Genomic DNA, 24,788 nt, shown 5'->3' on the forward strand with positions numbered 1-24,788 from the left:
TTGGCAGGATAAACCTGGGGGGCGAGTTAGAGATAGTTTCCCTCAGCTGCATGCTAATGCTAAGAGGCTAATAGTTACTGTCAGAATGGAGATGGCCTCTTTGGTCACACAAGAGTCAGACATGCCTTATGTGTTTACTCCAAATAATATCCATGACTGTGATGAAGCATATCCATATTCCACAACCCTTAAACTGAACGTAAAAACTACAGAGAGGTTTTGGAGGGAAAAAGTGGTATTAAAGGAGAGCAGTCTTCTAAGAGGTTAACTAACTTCCTGTCTGTCTAGTGCACAACAGTGTATATACTGTATATCAACAGAAATCTAGTGGTCACTAAGTGTGCTTTGTTGGATCCTAATTTACAGCATAACAAAACAGTACCATGACAAGATCCAAGTATAGGCCTAATAGGTAAAACCTGCACACATGCCATTCATATGCCCATCTTTTTACGTTCTTGATTTGCCTCCAATGGCGCTACTTCAGTCATGTCACATGTCTAGGCTGGGCTCTATTTTGATTTGTGGATCGAAGAGGGGCATTGTTTGATAAATCCTAAGCGCTGGCACGTGAATAGCAATGGGCCTGGGATACCGCAAAACAGATGGACCCAGGATGCACTGCTCTATGGCGGAGCCTGTCAAACACTGTATCGTTGCCCTGGCGATGGCTAATAGCTACCAGCTGTTACAGCAGAGATTCCCTGGACTGACATATCTGGGGAATTGTTTTGTTTCCCCCCCCGTTTTTCAAGCATATAAACACAAATATATATATTTTGTTTTACATACTATAGGACATTGTATAAGGAAGGGGCTATCGCTCTCTTCATCTCCATCCATCGCTCCAGTGAGGGACTATTTTATGGTGCGGAAGGGTTATCTGGGGTGAAATTCATCGGAATTCCCTTCAAAGAAATGTACTGAATAGATTGGAAACAGATCTACGTATGTATATAAATACCCAAATAGAGTGTTTTTCTTCCAGTAGACCAGGTCTGACCCCATTCTAAACTATCTACACCGGGAATGTCCGGTCTACTCATGCTCCATCTTTGCTCCAAGGCCTGAGTTGTAAGAAGTGAAGCCATGTTAATAGAATGAATGTCATTGTAGTCATTCATTACAGTCCTTGGACTTCAAGGATTACTCTGGCTTTTGGGAGTACAGTGCAGTACTGCAGTCTGGACATCATTCCAGGCTCCTGACAGAACAATACAGTCTGCGTCCTAGTCTATCTCTCCCAACGGACAGATAAGGCCTTCAGAATATTTCAAAAAGGCAATCTTCCCCCTAGATTTAGTGCCCTTTGTCTGCGATGATAATGTTAAAAACAGAAAGGGGAAAAGAGCAGCCTTGAAAGAGGCCAGTGCCTCTGGCCTTGGGCATTGTTCCCTGGCTTTGGCAAACAATATCTTGTGACATACACTCCGCTGTGAGTCCGCACAGAGCCATCTTTGTGCTTCCTCATCTCGTTCTTGTAAAACTTAAACATTAACCCAAATGCAATTTTTCGGTTGGGTCGATTCCTTAACCTTAAAAAATAAATGTCAAACTGTCCTCTCCATCAATCACAGATGAAGGACGGTGTATTGGAAAAACTGGACATTAGAGGACATTGTTTGTTCTATGACATAGCGAGAGAGACAGCCAGAGGGAGTGAGTGAGAAAAAGAGAGCAAGAGAGACAGAAAAAAATAGATAGATAATGAGAAAGAAAGAGAGTAAGATAGAAATGGAAAGAAAGGGAATAAACAGGAAGCAACAAATGCAAACAGCAAACTCAAACTGGCAGGCAGCGCCATGGATAGATACTCAGAAAGGTTAGTTTTGAAGAGGAGTCAGTGACAGGGGAAACAGGGAAGGAGAGAAGGAGGGGAACGAACCAGAGAGGGAGAGGGAGCGACGGTGCTCAGACTGGCCTCGCATTCTGGCTGAGTACTCTGGGTAGGTAGAGTAGGGGCATGATTGGAGTCGGCAGGAGAAAGAGGAGGAGGAGGATGAAGATGGAGAGAATGATGAATAGGGAGAGAGATAATGAGATCGTCCACAGAAGAAAATACGTTATTTGCTAGTTTATGAAAACAAAAAATGTAAATCATAATCGCTTACAGAACAATGGAAATGTCAAACATCTATGATAAAAATGACTAAGAAATATCAGAAATAAGAACCAAGTGGACATGTCACATATGTTTCCGTGGACAGCTGCCTGTACATGTGGACAAAGTGGGTTAGTATCTCCTGACAACCACAAGATGTGATAAGGAAAGTCTACTATCAGTTGCCGTGAGAGAAGCAAAGTGGTTGTGTGACAAGTAACTAACAAGGACAGAAGGATCTCCCTGCTCGCTTATATTATTCCTGCTTATTATTCTTCCTGCTTGTTTTTCTTTTATTTCCTTTATGTTGTTGTTTGAGTGTAAAGTGCTTTGCATTTTTAAATGCACTTTATTTAAAGTTATATTTTAAATTATTTGTCTATAAAATCACTATAACAGCAATTCCGCTGTCTGGCCATAATGGTGTTTCACTGAAAGTCATTTCAGAACCAAGACGATGCATATAACCATTACTGTGAGAGTATCTTTCTTGGACTTGTTTTCAGAGATGTCCCTTCACAGCTTGGCAATGTGATTCTGTACCACTACTCTTTGATTTCTGACAGGTGTCCACACTGCGGACCTGTGTGCAGGATGGAGTGTGTGTTTGGTTAAGCCAGCGAACTTCCTCCATTGGAGACAGCTCATAGCTGATGAGCAGACTGTCACAAGATAAGATTCACTGAAATTGTGCAGTTTGGAAAGCTTGTCATATGGCATAACTGCTTCTCAGTATATATGGTACTGCAGGTTGACGCAGGCTTGATTTGAAAGGTAAATGGGTTGTTCTCCAGGAAAAGGGTTGGCCACCAATACACATGCCGAAGAAGTGCATTAAAATGGTTTCATGATCTCACTGACAGCGTAACCTTGTCAATTTGTGCTTGTTGGCATACTTTTGCATCACTAGTCATACATTTTTTTTGTGTGACCTTATTAAGAGCCATTTGCCCTGTAAAGTCCTTCTAGCTTCACATAACAAGCCATCATCCTATTGGACAAAGGCTTAGTTCTCTTAGCACTATTTACATGAAAAACAACATTATTTTACCAGGGTGCTAGATGCTTTAGGCAATGCGCCATATGTACTAGTAGGTGTGTCCTCCATCTTGGGAGCAGTCAGTTCTGGGAAGCCTCAGTGCTTAATGCAGTGCAGTGCAGGGTCTTACGGGGGATCCTCGAGCTGAGGCACTGTGTGTATAATGGCTTCATTGTGACCTCACAGGGCTCATATCAACGCCAACGCAGCCCAACAAAAGGGCAGAGCTTTGAGCCAGGAAAAGTCAAGCTAGGCTCACAACGGATTTTCTGAGGATTACATTTGTTACTCCGGGGGTTTTACAGTTCCATGTTGTACTGAGAGATGGTGTCTGTGTGGGCTGTTCATCTGTTTGTGCAGTAAACAAACTGTTAAAAAACTACGTTTAGGAAAGAAAATGTAATAAATTCTCTGTTTTAGGAGAAAACTATCAAGATGTTCTCTGTTTGAACTTCATACATATTCATTACAGTTTTTTGTTTCTTTTTTAACATCCTAATGTATCCTCGACTTGAGTATAACCTTCCTGTTTCCTTTGTATATTAAATCACACCTATATGCCAATGACAACACATGAGATCTGCAGTCTTACCTGCCACGCGCTGGGCTACTAAGCCCTCCACGTTGAATACTTCATCAGGCTCGGCATCTCTCAGCTGGGGCGATGAGGAGATGGCACTTAGACTCTGCTGGAGCTCTGGGGACAGGGACGAGGACATTGTGCTGGGGGGGTACGTGTTAATGGGCTTCAGCTGCAGCTGGCCAATGGCAGTGGGGACCTGGGTGGGAGAGCTGGTCCAGGCTTCCCCTTGGCTGGAAGGTTCCGTGAGGAAGCCAGGGACGGAGACTATAGTGGGACCGGGCTGGTAGATGGCTGTGGGTCTCTGGACGGCAGAGTGCTCTGGTGACGTGGACGGCTGGATGGGGGAGGAACTCAGCGGGACCTTCGCAAGGCGGGGAGCATGGCTTCCCGAGATAGCTGAGTCGGCCTGGTAGGAGGGTCTGGCCTGGGTCTGGGAGAAGGACGGTTGCATGGTCACCACCACCACATTATCCCCCGGCGGAGCGCTCTGGGACTTGGGCACCTGCCCCAAAGGACAGCCTGGGTCCAGGTCTAGCATCAGCAGGTTGAGGGCCTCAATGGACTGCTCAATCTCCTGCTGCGAGGCAGTCTGGTGGTGGGGGAACTGTGGCAAGCTGTGGTGGCTCTGTAGAGGCATGGAGGATGGAAAAGGGCCAAAATGGACGCCGTCCATCACCGGCTCCTCTGGGACGCCATATTGCTGCCACACGTTGAGCCCCCGTTGGACGGCATCACGACTACTGGTGGTACGTGCTGGTGCTCTGGGGAGAGGTTTCTGCTCTGCACCGAACGACTGCGAGCGATACAGGTTCCCGTTTTGGCTGAAAATGTAATCGCTCGCCGGGGGGATGAACTCGCCTGTCCCGTCCTGAGCTGAGGAGAGGCTTCGCACCAATGTGACGGGAACATGAGCGGCCACATCCTGTGAACGTATGGCGACATTGATGACAGCATTTTCCGGGGGGATGCTCCTCTCCAGATAGGGGACCTCGTCCTGCCCATTGATGACCGTCTCAGCCTGATAGTAGAGGTCTGCCGGTGTAGCTCTCCCTTCCAGGGACGACAGGGTGCCCAGGCTATCCATGCTGTTGCCCTCCTGGCTGGTAGGCAGTGCCACCTCGTCATCCAGAATATCCGTTTCCCTGTCCATTCTGCTGTTGTGGCCGTTCACGTGAACTTGGGCCGGCACCAGGTGAAGTATTCCTCCTCCAACTCCTTCTCCTCCTAGTCCTATACTTGTCCCGCCACCTGATGGGGAGGACATGTAGCCCTGGCGGTGCATGGGGCCCTGCAGGCCGCTGAGCAGCTGCTCCAGCTCCTGCTTCTCCTGGGGACTGATGGGCTGGATGGCCGGGACCGTGCCCGAATCTGGGACCTTTTCCTGGGTCGCTGGTGGCTGGCTCACTGGGAGGGCTGCTTGGGGGACTTGCGCTGCTGCTGCCGGGGCTGGCTCATCGGTGCGGTCAGTCTTGATAGAGGCGGTGGAGTTGCCAGAGTCGCTGCTCACCGACAGGGCTTGGTCGACCGCGGGAAGGACCTGGTCGACGGCAGGTAGGACGTGTTCGGTGGCGGCAGGCGATAGGCCGTTGGCAGTGACCGAGCCCTCGATGGACTCCTTCTTGCGAACTTTAGCGTAGAGGCTGCCGTCGAGAGGGCCCTGTGTGTGTATGACGTCTGGAGAGAGAAAGAGACGGAAGAGGGTATTTACAAAGAGGGAAATAACACTGTACAGTATATTATGTACAATGATCATCATTCAATTAATGTGAATCAAGATGAAGAGCCAGTACACACAAAAATGGCATCATTCAATGTATATCATTCAAAGGTTTGTGGACATTTGGTATAGCGAATATCATTACTTTTCAGCAACACAGACCTGCAATACCGATAACGCAACTAAATCCAGTATAATTGAGAAAGAGAGAAAGGGAAAGAGCATGGAAGGGACAAAAGAGAAGTAGGTGGGGAAAGTGTAATTTGTCAGTGTGCAGGCGATGCCAAAACAGCCACAGTTAAACTGAATACTGGCACACTTCTGCCTATTTTACCAGCCTCTCTCTGACAGGAAATGAGAATGGGGCTGTGGCATGCGCTGTGGAAAATAGGATGAAATCACAGAAGCCTGGCTTGCACTTTCTCAAGCCAATCACCGCCACCTGAAACGCATTGGAAATTAGTTTGTGTTTGTATACAGAGTATGTTATGTATTATCTATGTTAATGCATATCACCCGGTTCTGATGGAAAAAACTGGCCTGACTGTATGCTGATGATTGAGGTATTTTACAGAATGAGCTCAGAGAAAAGCAATGGATCATTGGTACATCATCCTGGAACACACAACTACACTTAACTACACTTAAACATTCACTTACGCACACATGCACACACACACACATGCACACACACACAGGGCAGCCCCACCCCCTGTCCAGGGGACCTCCCAAGAGGTAGAGGGAGCCCCATCCAGAAGCACTGAGTCATCGTGGAAAAACTGCCTCACTAAGTAAGTAAGCCCTGAAGGCCTTTCCTGCCCCCTAGGAATAGAAGCAAAACATTTCCTACCACAGACAAAAAACACAGAGAAAGACACACAACTCTAAATCACACGTACGCCATTCACTATTGTGCAAATGTGGACAAACACATACTGTACGTGCATAAATGCACGCAATGCACACACACACATACACACACTCACGCCCTACACTATTCCCATTGATTCCTTATGGTCAGGTCCTGTCACAATACATCAGTGAAGGGGATGACCACCTAAAACTACCAGTGGCAAACTGCTCTTCACAATGCCCACAGCAGCTGGCTCTATGCAGCATGACATTTAAACTGCCCTGCCATGCAAGCTCACATTGGGAACCACAACGCCAACAGTGCTATACAAAGATTCACATTTAGTCACTCTTGGAGGAAGACAATGGAAGTTCAATGAATAATGCTTCTTATTACAACATTTCATTAAAAAGCAGAACATTTCAGCATTCCAGCCTCCATCAGAGGGCATGAAGTGAGTATTGACAAAAAGTTATATCTGATTAAGCTTCTAGCTCCTCACCCCACACAGTTCCCATGAAGCTTTACAGGCTGGCGAGACAGCAAAGCCTGTATGGGTGAAACAGCAGTGTGTGTGTAGGTGTGTGTGTGTTGTGTGAGACAGTGTGTGTACGTTTTCTGAGATATCTCCTGATATACAAATCAGATTGTACATCTGGGAACAGCAGTGCACAAACAGAGCATGGCATTCTAAAAAAAACAGTGCGAACATCACAAGCCTTCAGAAAACCTTCTGTGAATGGTTCTCTGTGAATTCTAAAAGTCCATAGACCGGCTCGGTTGTTGTTGTTCAGCTCATCTATGAGGTTCTGTAACGTTTCCTTTAACAGATCTAGGGTAAGATTATCATATTCCCAATCGTAACCTTAAACATGAGGAAAAATCTGACCCTGTATCAGTGGTTAAGTGCAACTTCTACCTACTCTTGTGATGTGACCTTTGACCTTGTGTCCCCTGAAGCCACTTCCTGCCAGATGCTACAGGTCACCTGGTGAGGACCATAATGCCCTGGTTTGACCTTTGAACCTGTCTCTGTGGGTTGACCCACCCTTCTCTGCAGGGTTGCCCATAAATCACTGCAAGGTCATACTTTTTCCCTCTATTATACCAGACTAAGGGCTCTAGTTTAACAAACCTAACGTAATGGTCAATCTAAGCGCAGTCGGTAATGCTATAGGTTCAGGGGTGAGTCAGACATCTTTGATATTTTCACTATCACAGTTATCGGCACACTTGCTGGCGTTGAAGTGAAAGGGCTGGGTTTTGATGAAATAACAAGTTATGAGTGTGTGCAGGCTTGGCCACTCGCTTGCCAATCAGAATGTGCTCCATGGCAAAATATGCGGTTGCTTCAGGTTGTGTGTATTTACAGACTTTTATAAATTGCCTTTGAATCAACTTAAATTCCAATGTTATAGTTTGTTAAATGGCTTACAGAAATGAGCATAAATAACAAAATGTAGACCTATCCCATCTTTGCTAAATAGGTTAACGTAAAACCATTTAGTTCTAAGTAATTACATGTCTTCAATAGCATTCACACTGATATAGGGGCTAGGCCTATTGTACATTACATAATGGCTGAGCATGGACATGCCAAATGTTGTCAATAAGCAAGATTCAATTCATTACTGATAAGGCCTAAAAAGAGAACTAATCCTTCTAATCAAATTCTAAACAAAACAACAACTTGTTTTAAATACTTACAGGCACCATCATTTCTCCCTGTTGTCATATAATATTCAAACAATGCAGACTATGGAGGGTTTTACACACATCCAAAACGGCACCATTGGGTAGATTTAAAAAAGCCTTCGTTGAGAGGAGGGGAGGCTATGCTTGGTTTTAATCAAATAAATATTAAGTATACAGACACCAAAGCACATTGGGCTACTCTTGTTCCATGCGCACATGGGCAGTATGCATCACGGCTGGATAGGCTGCGTTTCTGCTGTTCATGCCATAATCAACTGCGTTACTGCTAAAACCAGCGTTTGGTTGGTCTTAAATATCCCTATCAGCGCTGCCTGAAATTAGCACTTCAGATCATGTTTTTAAGGACAAACCTCAAATATTTTCACCCTGTCATCTGAGCGCAAGCAAGCTGATATAAGACTGGTAAATTACCGAAACTGGTGATAGGGCTTGAAAATGCCAGTGAGACAGTTTTTACATGACAAAATTGCAAACAAACATGCATTTGACACTAGCACCGCCTTAACGCCAACTGGAAATAGAGCCCAGAGTCTTATGTTAATCATTCTCCTGTATTTAAAGGGCAATTCCACCACTTTCAACCTCCTTTTCATTATCTCCAGCACAATACAAGTGCTTACATATGTGAAAACAGTGCATTTCTACATTTTATAAAAAGCGATATTCAAACACTATGAGATTTGTGGTGTCATGGGGAGCAAGAAAATACCCTCCCTATGGCTATAAATGTGTTGCAGGTTTCGAAAACAACCGTGTGATGTCACAGAGAATAATTTTTTGGGACTATCTTTTTAACCACAGATCATAGAAAGGCGCCATTTTCACATGTAGACACTGGTATGGTGCTGGAGAAAATGAATATGATGTTGAAAAGTGGCGGAATTGCCCTTTAATGTACAATCTGAATCTGGGATCTGAGAATCTCTTCAATGATAATTTCAGTTCGTAAAAATGGGGTTGGCGTTTTGCTGAACAACTTCAAACTTTTAAGCTTTAAACACAAGGACCCTGTGAAACTGCACTAAATAAGCTTTATGTCTCCTTTCAAGGCTCACGCTGATGTCTCGACAGCCTGTTTGTTTCCTTTCACCGGCCTAGGCCAGAGTCCAGGACTTCCTTTAAGAGCAGCATTGCTTGGAAAAAGGGATTATTTTCCGCATCGTCTACTTTGTTGCCGTGAACAACATCTTCCTTTACTGAGAGTCTGGAAGGTTCTAGAGAAATCACTTAAGAACAAAATAGACATAACATCTTCTACCACACAAAGAAAGTCACAGATATTGCACTCTGAATGGCCAAACTGACACAGTTGGCCGCATAAATACCTTTGTTCTCCCTCCGGCAGATGCAAACAGAAGAGTAGCACACACCAATGTCACAGTGAAGTCTCCCTAAACTTGAGCTACAACTTCAACCCAGACGTCTGACCCTGACTGAAGAGTTCAACCCATAGACTGTGGTGCAAAACCGAAGAAAGGCGTCATCATCATGTCTTTATTTACCTCTTAGTGTCCCTTCTAAGGGTCAAGTGACCACATTAAACGGGATACGCACACATACGTATATATCCTACAGACATAGATGTCCTGAAAGATGAGTAGCTCTTTGAGTAGATCTGTTTTAGCACCTTTTTTAATCGCCTGCTTACGGCCAAATGTGACACAACTGGCAACAGATCCAAATGTGATACATAACCGCCAACCGAGAGTAAATCAACCGGTGCAGCTCAACACATCATCCCTGAACAACCAGTATTAATAGTGAATACAGACACACATGGCAAAGCACTTGGGAAGGAAGTTACTTGTAGGTTCCGGATCTTTCTTTCAGTGAGTTTCCGATGATACAAAATAGAAGGAATTCCAAAAGCACAACAGAGAAAGCGTGAAAGGAGCTCCCCTACCTTTGTGAATGCGGCCGTTGGTACAGTCCAGAGGAATATGGGAAAAGCCCTAGTGCTACCCTAAATCGGAGCCCCCGGAGCAGAACATTGCGGAGCTGAATAGGGGGGGGTTCTCTTGGCTCAGGAGGCTAATCGTGTTGTGAGAGGCGCTGTAGTTGTGGACTAGTGGTGACTGGCTGCCTGTCTAAGCTACTCTAAGTGAGCTTCTGCTGTGAAGTCCCATGAACCTTTACAACAGTCTCTGTGTGTCTGTGTGGGGAGAGGGGCAGCCACACACACCATAGTATGTGTTTGGCTGAGTGACATCACTTCTCATCACTTCTCTCTCTCCCTCTGTTTCCCTCTCTCACACACACACACGCACATGCACACACACACACGGAAGAACCGAACCACAGTCAACACACACAGAACCCCCCCCCCACACACACACACAGACACTACTGTACACCTCCCACATCCCACCCACCCACACATAGAAATGAGCCACTCCTTATGTTGGCTCCTGTCACAAACGTTCATGCAATGGAAAAGAGACACTAAGTCCAATGACTGACATTTTACTAGCTATCTGAGCCAGCACTAGGGAATAGAAACAAGCTGTTCCTGTGAAAGAAAGAACCACACCCTGCATTGGGCTGGGAGGAAAGAATGAGAAGGAAAAGAAAGCGCAAGGAAAAGGTGATGAGTGGGGGCGATGAGAAAGAACCAGAAAAGAGAGACGAAGGTGAAAGTAAGAGGTGCTCAATAGTATCTGATCTGAAGCAGGGTACGAATGAGATGACACACATGCACACACACGCACACACACGCACACACACTGCCTTTGCTTCTGCACATTCTAGTCTTGTTATGTACACACAAAGTGCACTGATATTTTCTTACTAAGCTCAAACTCTTCTGTTTGAGCTTCCATCTTACTTAGCCATCTCTTAGGCATATCACAGCGGATTTATTGTGGAACAGAGAACAAACATACTGCTTCTCTCTTCCAATCTGATAGCATACATGAAACTAAGGCTAGACTCAGCAGTAAGCATAACTAGCCAACACACTAGTTCATGTGCTGATAAACCTTGATACGCTAACAAAGCAAATATAGCAGCAACAAAACACGAGGTACGCAACATAATGTCAAATCAGAATCAAGACAGTCCCCCTCTCTTGGTCTCCCTCATCAGCAGCATTATTATCATCATCATCATCATCATTATCATTCATCATCCTTGTACAGCTCTGTGCTGCTCAGTCCACTCAGAGTTAATAATGACGATGAGAGACTATTCTAAGCTATAAAGTAAGTGCTGAAGATTATTCTAGGATGAGATCCTCACAGGTCAGATTTAGCCATGCTTTAGTTCTCCCTCCTCAAGTTGTATATTAAGGGTCTTACATTTAGGATAGTCACAGTAGCAGGGGGGGGCGGGGGGGGTCAAATTCCAAACAGAGATAGAGCATCTACAGCCACCCTATTTCTGTTTCTGTGTTTTCTTGACTCCCTCACTCCAGAAGGCAAATGCCTTTCTGTGTGATCATACCCATATTTGCAGGGGACTTGTCATCATTCCTGACACCTTGCTCTGCCTAATTTCCCAGCAGGGAGATCGTGCCATGGCATATGACCTGTCTGTCTCAAAGTATTTGTCACCACATGATGTGTGTGTGTGTCTTTGATATCATGCTCCCTCTGAGATCACATCTCAAACTACTGGAAGTGAACTATTATCTTCCTAACCTCTTCACTCCGGGAGACCTTTACACAGATCTCCCATCGCTGAAGGTGACATCCCATATAACGAAAACATATTTACCAGCCCTCTAGTTCATCTATTTGTGAGAAAGTTTTCCAATCCCCGAAGGCAAATCTATAATCTGAACGTGATGAGAACGTGTAGCCCGAAACGACTGGTAAGGCATTCTGGAATATAAATTTGCCTTCGGTGACAGGAGAACAATGTGTCAAATTACACGTCTCCCGGAGCGAAGAAGCTATGACATAATTACCTAATACTTCTAATGTCCTGTTTTGACTTGGATGTGAATTAAAACCAACCAAAACTCCAAATTTTTGTCAGATGTTTAGAGGTTATGTCTTCCAGATGCTCCACCAGTGTTACCTTTGACCCCGGTGTGTAATTGTGTGTGTGTGTTTAAAAAAAGAAATATATATTTATCCATATTTTACCAGGTAGGTTGACTGAGAACACGTTCTCATTTACAGCAACGACCTGGGGAATAGTTACAGGGGAGAGGAGGGGGATGAAAGAGCCAATTGTAAACTGGGGATTATTAGGTGACCGTGATGGTTTGAGGGCCAGATTGGGAATTTAGCCAGGACACCGGGGTTGACACCCCTACTCTTACGATAAGTGCCATGGGATCTTTTTTAACATCCCATCCGAAAGACGGCACCCTACACAGGGCAGTGTCCCCAATCACTGCCCTGGGGCATTTTTTAGACCAGAGGAAAGAGTGCCTCCTACTGGCCCTCCAACACCACTTCCAGCAGCATCTGGTCTCCCAACCAGGGACTGACCAGGACCAACCCTGCTTAGCTTCAGAAGCAAGCCAGCAGTGGTATGTAGGGTGGTATGCTGCATACCAGGGTGGTATGCTGTGTAAGTACATTCCAACTTCCTAACAAACCAGAACTATTGTGGAGGGTTCACGGTCCACTGGCCACAAGTGCTACATTGAAAATAACGTTGTGATGATGACTGCGTTCAGTGAGAACATAACCTTGGGCACTAATGGAATCAATCAAGGGAGTTTAGAGTTGGCATTGAGCCAATCCATTCCAAGCCCCCCTAGAGAGCAGGCTACTTAGATCCCTACCTGTACATGGAGATGTTTTTGGCACAGGCTATATTTGGACAGAGTTAATGGCTGAACTATTGACTGGGCCTTCAGTGGCCATCGGCAGGTTTTTGTGAAACGTCGCTGTAACTGAAAAGCACAAGGACAGATCAGAAGGGAGGACAATACGGTTACAGAGTGAGGAACAGATTTGGCTTTGAACTTACAGTAGGACAGAAGCCTGTGTGAATCAGATGCCTTTGCAAAACTGGAGCTGACTTCTGCTGAGTAAGTCCCTAGAGCATCATGCCTTTGCCTCTGTCTAAAGCCTTGCTGTATCTCCCCGAAACACTTAATGTACTGTCAGCAAAGAAGCTCACTCGCTGCTAATGGAGGATTTATTTCAAAGTGGAGGACATTGAAAATACATCAATGATGGCTCACCTTCTAGATCTATGAGACAGCACTTGGAAAACGTGTTTGGGGTTTGGAAAGACAAGGTCTTTACAAATGGGTTTCTTATAGAATGGTCAGATACCTTCAGTCAGTATTCATCTGCTGTATTCATCTGCCCACACGCACATGCACACACACATGTGTACACAATCATGCGTCACAGCCACAGTCTATCCCTATGTAGAGCTACGGTTTCACTCTGGATTAAGTTTTTTGTCTAAGGAAAAGCAATCAAGCTCCGTTCAACTCAAAGCGCTGCATGGGAAAAGCCCGAGGCCCAAATGAGGCGATGCTTTGATCGGCTCACCGTGGCTGGGGCTGTGGTCTGGAGAGGACCCAAGGAGGACGAGCAGCCACTCATTCCACATCTCCTGCCTAGAAGCCGACTGAGGTTAATCCCTACTCAAAGCCATCAGACCCATTAAGTGCTGTTCAAATCAACTTCATTCTCTAACAAAGAACGTACACTTGGTCAACATGTCCTCTTTTGAAAGGCATCATTTCCATGCACATAGCTTATACCCTTAGGTATAGGTAGGTACCCTTGAAATAGGCCTGTGTAATAGTGATAGGGCCCAATAGAGTACTTTGAACTTTGCAGTAATTGAGTCCATTCACACACACAGTCTAGAGAACCTAGTTACAGACAGTCTAGTCCGGCATTGCACTAAAAAGGACGATTTCCTCATGAAAAGAACCAAACAAAGTCCCATTTCCTCCATGGCTCCTGCCTGTTCAACTGTGGTCCCTCATTACTTCAGGCACATCATTGGACAGCAATTAAGCCATTCAAAGGACCCTATGCGGTGAAGCTGACAGAGGGAGACACGGCCATGACAGACTATTGGCTGTGTGCGGTGTACGTACGGTGTGTGTGTGCAGTGTGTGTCGTATGGTGTGTGTGTTGTGCGGTGTGTGTGTGTGTGTATGTGTTGCCAGGCTGTTGGCTGGGTGCAGCATGAGTGGTGAATCAGCACTTTCTATTGTCCTAATATAGAACTAATTCCTCGGCTCAGACTAGCTGGCCTTGTTCAGTTAGGGGGGCAAGAAGCAGATTCCACACCTTCATAGTTACACTGTATGTTGTGTTGAAGTGATGAAAAAGTGATGTTTCATGTTGGTCATTGTCTGTAACTGTGTGTAACCTGGTAAAATAAAACAGTGATGTTTTTGTCATGCGGGTGAAGTGTATCTGTGTTAGATAATGTCCAGTGACAGAAAACAGGAAAGAGCAGGACGAGATAACCAAAGGCTCTATTAAGATAGTATGATGGCAGTGTCGGGTTGCAATCCCCCAAGGAGCCCAAAGGATGTGTGTATGTGTGCGTGTGTGAAAAAAAAATACAAAATTTTGAGTAAAAGTAATGATACCTTAATAGAAAATGAAAGTCACCCAGTAAAACACAACTTGAGTAAAAGTCTAAAAGTATTGGGTTTTAAATGTACAGTACTTAAGTACTGTGGTGGAAAAAGTACTGAATTGTCATACTTGAGTAAAATAATAAAGTAAAAGTAAACGATAAACATCAAATTCCTTATATTAAGCAAACTAGATGGTACGATGTTCTTGACTTGAACATTTACAGACAGACAAGCGCACACTCCAACATCATTTACAGTAGTATTACAGCACTATTTGTGTTTTGTGAGTGTGCCAGACCAGAGGCAGTAGGGATGACTACGCATTATATTAATAGGTGCGTGAATTGGACCATATTGCTGTCCTCCTGCCTGAGCATTCTAAATGTAATTAATACCTTTGCGGATCAGGGTAAATTTATGGGAGTAAAAAGTACATCTTTTCTTTAGGAATGTAGTGGAGCAAAAGATGTAAAAAATATAAATAGTAAAGTAAATTACAGATACCCCAAAAAACGACTTAAGTAGTACTTTAAAGTATTTGTACTTAATACGTTACACAACTGTGTGTGTGTGTGTGTGCATATGGCTATATGTTAAAACAGGGCTAAGTGTAACATTGATGAAACAGTACATGCATGCTACTATGATTGTGTGTGTGTGCACGTTTGTGTATGTGTTGTGTATGTGTAGCTAAACCTCTTATCTGTAACCAAACCTCCCCAGTAAACCTTAACCCTGTGTTTACCCATACCCAGCTCAGAGGGTTGCCTATTCAACAGGCTAAGTGACCCGTGTACTATGAAGGGAGAGGAGGCCTGGGGAGCGTCAAAATGAAACAAGACAGTGGTGGCCAATAAAGATAGGGTGAGTTGCTGGTCCGCTTTCCTCCTCCTCCTGTCCTCCTTTCCGCTCCTCCACCCACGCCCATTTCCCAGAGGTAGTTAAGCCCAAAGGCAAGCAGTGTTATACCGTGAGCTGAGAGAGAGATAGAGAAAGAGAGAGAGACTGTCTGGACACCAGCTGGAGTCAAGCTGTGAGCATGAGCGACCAGTCAATCATGCACATTAGCACCTGCTAATAAAACATTAGCATCTGTGGCTAACGGCTAATAGCTATTGGCTAACAGTAGCATTGTTTCTTTAAGATCGGTCTGGGTCTCCAGTTAGCCACTCCAGTGCCAGACATGCATGTCCCCCAACACTGCTCACACACTAAAACACCAAACCATATCCCCAAAGATAAAAAAATACCTGTCCTAGAATAGGAGACCTAGCTTCAACCCAGCAGTTGACCCGACCCTCCAAAACACTATTCCCAATCAGGCTCCATGTGCCTCAATGTAGAAAGGCTCCATTGCTCTGCCCTAAACCAGAGACAAATGGGAACAATGGACTCCACATAAGACACTTTGTTATGCTATTGTGTCTGTCGTCTTCTCCTAGAGGACATTATTATGTCCTGGTCGGTTACGCAAGGGCCAATCCACAGGTCTGCAAGGAGTGGGGGTGCACAAACTTGGGGGGCCCATGCACCTGTCATTGATGTCCATTTTTTATTTATGTAATAAATAATTTTGATAGTAACCCTCCAAACATTCATTCACCTTTTTAATTTCCATATGTACTAGGAAGCTAAGTATTTGTTTCTTGGGCAAGAATGTGACGGATCAAAGTGCCTCAGGCCTTGAAAAATCAATAATGGTCAAGGCGATGACGGCACCAGTACAATGAGTGGAGCTTACTCAGGTGTTCAAAAGCTCATATCAGACCGAGAGTCTAATGCTTCTTAGGTAGTTCTTTATGAGTTTTAGTTTAGAAAACGATCTCTCCACAGAAGTAGCAGTTAAAGGGATGGTTAAAAACAGCTTGATTACCATAGCAACATCAGGGGAACTGGGCAGAATGGAGTGGTGCTTCAAATACAGCAGTTATGCATCTTTAATTGAGCCTCTCGCATTTTCCTTAATCACTGGCGTCAATACGGCAAGAGATGAATTGTACAGGAAGCTATGGGACAGGTTGTCTGGACACTGGACAGGCAATACATTGGCAGATGAAAACAGATGATCATCTTTAGAGGACAACAGTTGTTGAGGGCTCAAACAAAAAAAGCGATTTGCGATTTTGTTCATACTGGTGAACCGCCATTTCAGTTGTCATTGCAATATAAACAGTCCCTTATCTTTTTAGGAAAGGTTTCGCAGCTAAATAACACCTAAATAATGTATATAGGTATATATAGTAGGCTACACAACATAATGAAGCAATCCCTAGTAAGATAGTGTTTTGAGGGGACTGACTGTATTACTTGGCATTAATAGACTGGTTTTACGCACAAAAACGTTCTATCAAAGCTGGGAGAGAGGACAAGAACATGCAGGCTCATGTCATGCAGGTTCAGGTAGGCTACACAGGACAGCTATACAGGACAGCTAGTGGTTGCTGATTAGTATGCTGTTGTACCAAACATTTATTATACAATCTGCAATGTTTGAACTTCCAACTTTAATTACATTTTTGCCGCTAACCAGCAGTCTAAATGGCAACCTTGCGGCATCATGTATAGCTTCCTGAAATGTTAATCTTAACGTGAGAAAATTCCAACCAAATAGGCCTCCCAATAAACATTTATCCATCAGCTAAAGTAAAGCCATAGGCTACATGGCACCACAGAAAGCCCATCATCGATTCGATGGGCAGCCGCACAGACATGTCGCAATTTCAGCACCATGGTCAGCGATCGGTAGTCTATACTTGGTGAGTGGCTGTCTGGCTGACGCATAACATTTATTTTAGATAGGGGGGGGGGGGACAATGACCTTGCGGGGGGAAACGGTGTTACGGCAGGGGCCCAAACGTCTGAGTTTGGAGTCAAAGCAATAAAATCCCCAAAGCCCCAAACAGACTGACTGAGACGGGGTAGTTTTGTTCTGTTTCCAACACAAAGGCAAGAAAAGGCTAGACGGTTCACCTCTCTGTGTCCTGTGAGATTGAGAAACACTGCGTCCCCACAACACACACATTAATGAGACTTAATGAGAAACATTTAGATGAAGGATACAATGCTCTGCATAGTGAGATGCTGGTCAGATGCTGCTGTTTAAAGGAGAAGTCTGGGTTGAAACAAGCTATCATATATTGTACATTATAAACTGGATGGTTCGAGCCCTGAATGATGATTGTCTGACAGCTGTGGTAAATCAGACCGTATACCACGGGTATGACAAAACAGTTATTTTTACTGCTCTACATTGGTAAACAGTTTATAATAGCAATAATGTTAAAGTGTGTAATGAGTCATCTGGAGCAGTGTTCCATCATAGATACAGCATACTGTACATCCTGCGTGTCTACAGCCTACATCAACCTCCAGTCTCTACAGCCTACATCAACCTCCAGTCTCTACAGCCTACATCAACCTCCAGTCTCTACAGCCTACATCAACCTCCAGTCTCTACAGTCTACATCAACCTCCAGTCTCTACAGCCTACATCAACCTCCAGGGTCTACAGCCTACATCAACCTCCAGTCTCTACAGCCTACATCAACCTCCAGTCTCTACAGCCTACATCAACCTCCAGTCTCTACAGCCTACATCAACCTCCAGTCTCTACAGCCTACATCAAACTCCAGTCTCTACAGCCTACATCAACCTCCAGTCTCTACAGCCTACATCAACCTCCAGTGTCTACAGCCTACATCAAACTCCAGTCTCTACAGCCTACATCAACCTCCAGTCTCTACAGTCTACATCAACCTCCAGTCTCTACAGCCTACATCAACCTCCAGTCTCTACAGCCTACATCAACCTCCAGTGTCTACAGCCTACATCAACCTCCAGTCTCTACAGCCTACATCAACCTCCAGTCTCTACAGCCTACATCAACCTCCAGTGTCTCAACAGAAGACAGTGATGTAATACTAGTACCACTAATGTAAGCCCCGGAGATGGAGAATAAACATTGTAACACTATTCACAAACGCACGCGCACACGAGGCTTTCACGTTTCCACAATAGCAAACTTAAGTAAAGTTCGGGATTAACTGTAAATGGTTGTCATTAGAGAAAATACATTATGCTGTGATAAGATGAGAATTTCTTCCAGCAATGTTTTGGAGAGAAGCACTCTATATCTTATTGTGATGTTAAAATGCACTTTCAATTAAGTTTACTTTGATTCGATTTAAGAGTTCAGATGTTGCACTATGTACAGCTGGACTAAGTCTCAATCTAATTTTGCCTGATATAAGCATTCAAAAAGTCCAAATTCCACATTCAAAGTTAGATGACTATGTTAACATTCTACGTCAGCATTCAGTTGAATCATATTTGTCTGAAAACAACCACAGGAGTAAACAAACTTGTTTTTTCATTTTAAAGAAATGTGAGACAAAATCGGAATTCAAAAGAAGCTGTCACTCACACAGGCTTGTAAAGACACAAAAAGTACGTAGGCTACTAAACCAAAAACTCACTTGTACAAAAACATCACCAAGCAGTTGGCGATTAAGAAGCCCGATGTCAATAAGTAATTCAAAAGTCTGTCAAGTGAGGACAATGTTCCCCATGTCATTCCCCGTAGAACTAAACATGTAGTTCACTACTCACTTGTTTTTGTTGTTGTTTGTACAGTTTTTCTCTACAGTCAAATGTTCAGCCCTTCGATCTGGTAGAACAAGTCCAGTCTTGACCATTGGAGGATGTCAACAGAAGAGAGTGTAACACAACTAGCCAACTCCCAGCAGCTCAGTGCCTGTTCATCTGTCTCCACTGAGCAGGATCTAAAACACACACATTCTGCATGCTCTGTCACTCCCCCTATTACGACGCACAGCACAAAGGCCTACACAGGAGTGTGGAGGAGTGTGAGACTGTGTGTACTTGGCGACAGAGGAGATTGTGTTATAATTGGACACACACACACACACACACACACACATCGCCCCCTCTCACCCTCAACTATTCTAGAAATGTTGTGGGTTGTGCAATAGCCAAATATGGTAGTTGAAGTGACAGTTTGATAGTAAACAAGACTAAGGAATGTTAGAAGACCCCTTGCTGAATCCTACAATGACACACCTTACCTCCATCAATCTCACCCATCTCAAACTACCTCTCACATAAGATCATGAGAACATAGGAAATATCTCTTCATACTGACTGAAAGGAGGATTTAGATTAATCTGTTGATAAGACGGACTATTATTATTTTGATGTTGGGGCTCAAATGAGTCATATGGGCTGCATTCAGTACATAAAAACGCAATAGTACGTTCAATTCAACGAAACCGAGCTGTACTGAACCACCAGTTGAAAAACGGGGAGGGGTTAGGTTGTGGCTTCAAAATGCCCCTCTGCACGCCCTTAAAACACGTTTCCCGGCACACCCACTGAACAGAGCAAACGTACCTCAAATTCTATTCAAGAACATACAAGAACGTTTTGGGGAAATATGACATTCAGAACAAGTCGTTCCGCAGCATAGCAAAAGTTCAAGCGAACTGAACACACCCGTAATCTCATTTATGTTGAGACATGTTGAGGGTAGGTAGCAACACATCTGCCACGCTGACCCTCAACACTGGAGCTCCCCAGGGGTGCGTGCTCAGTCCTCTCCTGTACTCCCTGTTCACCCATGACTGCATGGCCAGGCACGACTCCAATACCATCATTAAGTTTGCAGACGACACAACAGTGGTAGGCCTGATCACCAACAACGACGAGACAGCGTATAGGGAGGAAGTCAGAGACCTGGCCGGGTGGTGCCAGAATAACAACCTATCCCTCAACTTAACCAAGACTAAGGAGATGATTGTGGACTACAGGAAAAGGAGGACCGAGCACGCCCCCATTCTCATCGACGGGGCTGTAGTGGAGCAGGTTGAGAGCTTCAAGTTCCTTGGTGTCCAAGTCAACAACAAACTAACATGGTCCAAACACACCAAGACTGTCGTGAAGAGGGCACGACAAAGCCTATTCCCCCTCAGGAAACTAAAAAGATTTGGCATGGGTCCTGAGATCCTCAAAAGGTTCTACAGCTGCAACATCGAGACCATCCTGACTGGTTGCATCACTGCCTGCTACGGCAATTGCTCTGCCTCTGACCGCAAGGCACTACAGAGGGTGGTGCGTACGGCCCAGTACATCACTGGGACTAAGCTGCATGCCATCCAGGACCTCTACACCAGGCGGTGTCAGAGGAAGGCCCTAAAAATTTTCAAAGACCCCAGCCACCCCAATCATAGACTGTTCTCTCTACTACCGCATGGCAAGCGGTACCGGAGTGCCAAGTCTAGGACAAAAAGGCTTCTCAACAGTTTTCACCCCCAAGCCATAAGGCTCCTGAACAGGTAATGAAATGGCTACCCGGACTATTTGCATTGTGTGCCCCAACCCCTCTTTTTACGCTGCTGCTACTCTCTGGTTATCATATATGCATAGTCACTTTAACTATACCTTCATGTACATACTACCTCAATTGGGCCGACCAACCTGTGCTCCCGCACATTGGCTAACCGGGCTATCTGCATTGTGTACCACCCACCACCCGCCAACCCCTCTTTTACGCTACTGCTACTCTCTGTTCATCATATATGCATAGTCACTTTAACCATATCTACATGTACATACTACCTCAATCAGCCTGACTAACTGGTGTCTGTATGTAGCCTCGCTACTTTTATAGCCTCGCTACTATATATAGCCTGTTTTTTTACTGTTGTTTTATTTCTTTACCTACCTATTGTTCACCTAATACCTTTTTTTGCACTATTGGTTAGAGCCTGTAAGTAAGCATTTTACTGTAAGGTCTACTACACCTGTTGTATTCGGCGCACGTGACAAAGAAACTTTGATTTGATTTGATTTGACATTTGCCTCCCTTAAATGCCTAGTTACAGGCTAGACGGTGAAAGCTAAAATACCTTTAGCATAGCTAGCCGTGGAATTGTTTTTGAGTTGAGTTTCACAGGGTAACATTGATTGCAGTGATTTAAGAGTCATTAAATATATTTTATTTTACCGTACTGGGGTTTGTATTTCAGAGAAGGTATTTTGTAAGAGGTGCTGGTACTCAAGTAGTAGAAAATACATTCCATTCATACTAAACCACTGCTTTGAAGTGACCTGCAGGGTTGAGGCTCTGAAAGGGAAGACACTAGCCTTGAGAACATCTAACAAGAAGAGGAGCAGCTGCTAGCCTGTTGACTGAAGCTCGGGGTCATGTTCAGATAAAAATTTCACAAATAGAGTGGACATGATGCCTTACTCCACACATAGTCAGTGGACATTACTTGATACCCAGCTAGCACATTTGGTTCCTTGGAAGTTGTGGGAACATATGTTTTTGGTTTCCCATTGGTTCTGGGAAGGAAACCATAAGTTTCCTGACCGGTAAACTGAATGTATGGGAAGGTTCATGTTTAGGTTGCAAGGAAGTTCTGAGATTTTACTTTGGTTCCCTGAAAGTTTTCTTGGGAGGTTTTATTAACATTTTGCGAACGGAAATTTTAGGTTATTTTAAGGTAATTAAATAACGCTCTGAGAGCATGTTTCAATAAGACCTACAGAAAAAGTTATGCTGAAATACTGAAATTCCCACAGAAGAACGTTGTTTCTTAAAAACGTCTTATGGATAGCACCGTTTCTTTCAATTTTTGCCTAAATGACATACCCAAATCTAACTGCATGCAGCTCAGGCCCTGAAGCAAGGATATGCATATTCTTGGTACCATTTGAAAGGAAGAATGAATGTAGGAGAATATAACACAATAGATCTGATAGAATAAAATACAAAGAAAAAACCAACCAGTCTTTTTCTACCACAATCTTTGAAATGCAAGAGAAAGGTCAGAGTTATAGCCATCACTCTGGCTGTAATTCCGATGGTGTCCACCGCAGCAGTGTATGTGCCACGTTTCAGATGGATAAATTGAAAAATGAGTGAACAACAAGACTTTTTGTGTCAAGTCCCCAGATACATTTGGGCAAATCGTGAATGAGACATTAGCATTCATATTCCATTTTTCTGCAAGAATATCGTCAAATCGGTATACTTGGATTTTGATTTAGCTTTCCAAGTATAAGTAGCCATATTATAAGGTCAACATTTGCAAAACAAACAGTTTTCATGACTTCAAAACTTTGAATATTCTTATACGTTGTGTCCAAAATGAAAAGGCATGCTGTCGCAAAAGGTTAGCGCCTATATTTTGCAACCGAGACAGGGTTTCCAGATACTCCCGTAAAGCCCAGCTCATTGGCTATCTAGCTAGCTTTGTTTGACCCCGATTGGTGCTTATTTGACAAAGATACAATCCTTCAAGTGATGGCCGCCTGCGTCATCAGAGTGGCATGAAGGCGTCGCTCTCTGACTAAATATGGTGTCCTTTAGAATATATTACACCCCTAATGAAATAGTGAAGTCTTGTTACCTTCTAGGATCTCTGAGGAATACATACAAACGTGATTTGACTCGTTTAAACAGCGTTTAGGGTGAGATATTCATAGATTTCTTTCTTTGCAAATTGAATGAGTGGGAATACAAAATCAATTGCGCATGCTATATGGACCTTTTTAGGATATGATCAAGGACTTTATCTAACAAAGCGACACTTCATGTTATCTCTGGGACCCTTTGGATGATAAATCAGAGCAAGATTTCAGAATGTAAGTACACATTTCATCTTCAGAGGTGAATTTATCAAACTATCTCGTTGAAAAAAGTGTTTTGTTGTTAGGAGCTCTCCTTTTTTCGCAGTAATAGCTACTGTAAATTGGACAGTGCAGTTATATTAACAAGAATTTAAGCTTTCAGACGATATAAGACACTTCTATGTACCGACATTTGTTGTTACTCTAAAATCTGCGATCTTGATATAACGCACTGCATGATTTACAACTATCCTGTTGACAGAACGCCGATCCTTAAGAAGTTTTTCTTAAGGTTCTCTGAATGTTCTGAGAACATGACTAAATAGAAGCATGAGGAACCCTGTAGAAAACGTTATGCTGAAGTACTGGAATTCCCACCTAAGAAACATTCGGTTCTCATAATGTTATGTGTTACCTGGGTATCCTGCACCATTCCCAGAACGTTGTGGGAAGGTTGTTCCGCAAAATAACCATAGGACAACCACGCTCTCACCAATCTCTAAGAAACATATGGTTCTCAGAACGTTATGTGCTAGTTGGGAAGCCTATTCCGTTTAGAACCCTCATGTGTCTATCCCAAGGTTGTGACAACCCTTTACCCCTAGGAAAAGGTTTCGGTCCTGGGGTCCCCCTGGGTGGGCATTTTGTTTTTTTTCCCTAGCACTACACATCTGATTCAAATAATGCCCTCAAAGCCGGTATTTGGAGGATATATTGGCCCGGTTTGCCGGCCCTAGATGTACCAATATATCCTCCAAACACCCTGGCTTCGAGTTACCAACATAATCAAATAATGATTGACATATTTTCATTAAAACACGTTATTTTGATGAATTTATTCATACTATCTTCCACAAGATATAGTCCAGACACAAATCTATAGTTGCTAACTAGCCGGCTGGTCGGTCATTCTATCGGTTTGGTTGCCAGAGACGTGACCCAGTTGTTCAGTCTTTTTGTTCTGTATCTATGGACGAGACCCAGTCGTTTGTTCTAAGTGTTCCATTGCCATACTGGCTAACAAAGTTATTATCCTTTGTTTGCTAGCTAGCCAACTACTGGCTAACATACAGTCACATCAAACGGTGCAGACAGAATAACAACAGTATCTGCCTTTGCATTTGTTTTAGCTGTTTTCTAGTGACATTTATTTGGATACATCTATGACAAAGAGCTAATGAAGCGCAAGAAAATGTGCTCTCTCGTCAGGACCCTGTTGTTCAGAGGAGCTAGCCAACAACACAGCTAACACAATAACTTCAAACTGAAGCTGGAAAGACTGCAAACTAGCTGCACTTCATTTTGTTTAACCTTTTTCAATTGACATTTCTTTGTATATATCCATAAAAATGATGCCAGCTGTCTGTCTCTGGCACAGAAATGCTGTCTGTCTAGTCCCGACCTCTACGTTCATTACTATGGGACAGCTGGAGATCGAATTAGAATTTTGAAACAATATTACAAATGTCAGAGAGACATACAGCAAGGTTTATACAAATATCCGCTGTTGAAAAGTAAATGTCAGTCTAAAAGAAATGTGAGATAATGTCTAGATGCTTTTTATAGTGGAGATCAAGTTTATAACTTGCCTGGATGGGCTGATTAGACAG

The 24,788-nt window shown here is 43.9% G+C and overlaps 1 protein-coding gene across 11 annotated transcripts in view; it reads right to left on the reverse strand.

The window, feature by feature from the left end:
* The window catches only part of tns1b (tensin 1b), a 268,646-nt gene that overhangs the window by 27,394 nt on the left and 216,464 nt on the right, over nucleotides 1-24,788 (reverse strand). For all 11 annotated transcript variants that reach the window (XM_055870385.1, XM_055870386.1, XM_055870384.1 and 8 more), the window contains one exon: nucleotides 3,733-5,397. In XM_055870385.1, the coding sequence (XP_055726360.1) occupies nucleotides 3,733-5,397 (1,665 nt within the window). The remainder of the gene's footprint in view (nucleotides 1-3,732; nucleotides 5,398-24,788) is intronic.

The sequence above is a fragment of the Salvelinus fontinalis genome, chromosome 19 (genome assembly GCF_029448725.1).
Source record: "Salvelinus fontinalis isolate EN_2023a chromosome 19, ASM2944872v1, whole genome shotgun sequence".
Classification (NCBI taxonomy): Eukaryota; Metazoa; Chordata; class Actinopteri; order Salmoniformes; family Salmonidae; genus Salvelinus; species Salvelinus fontinalis.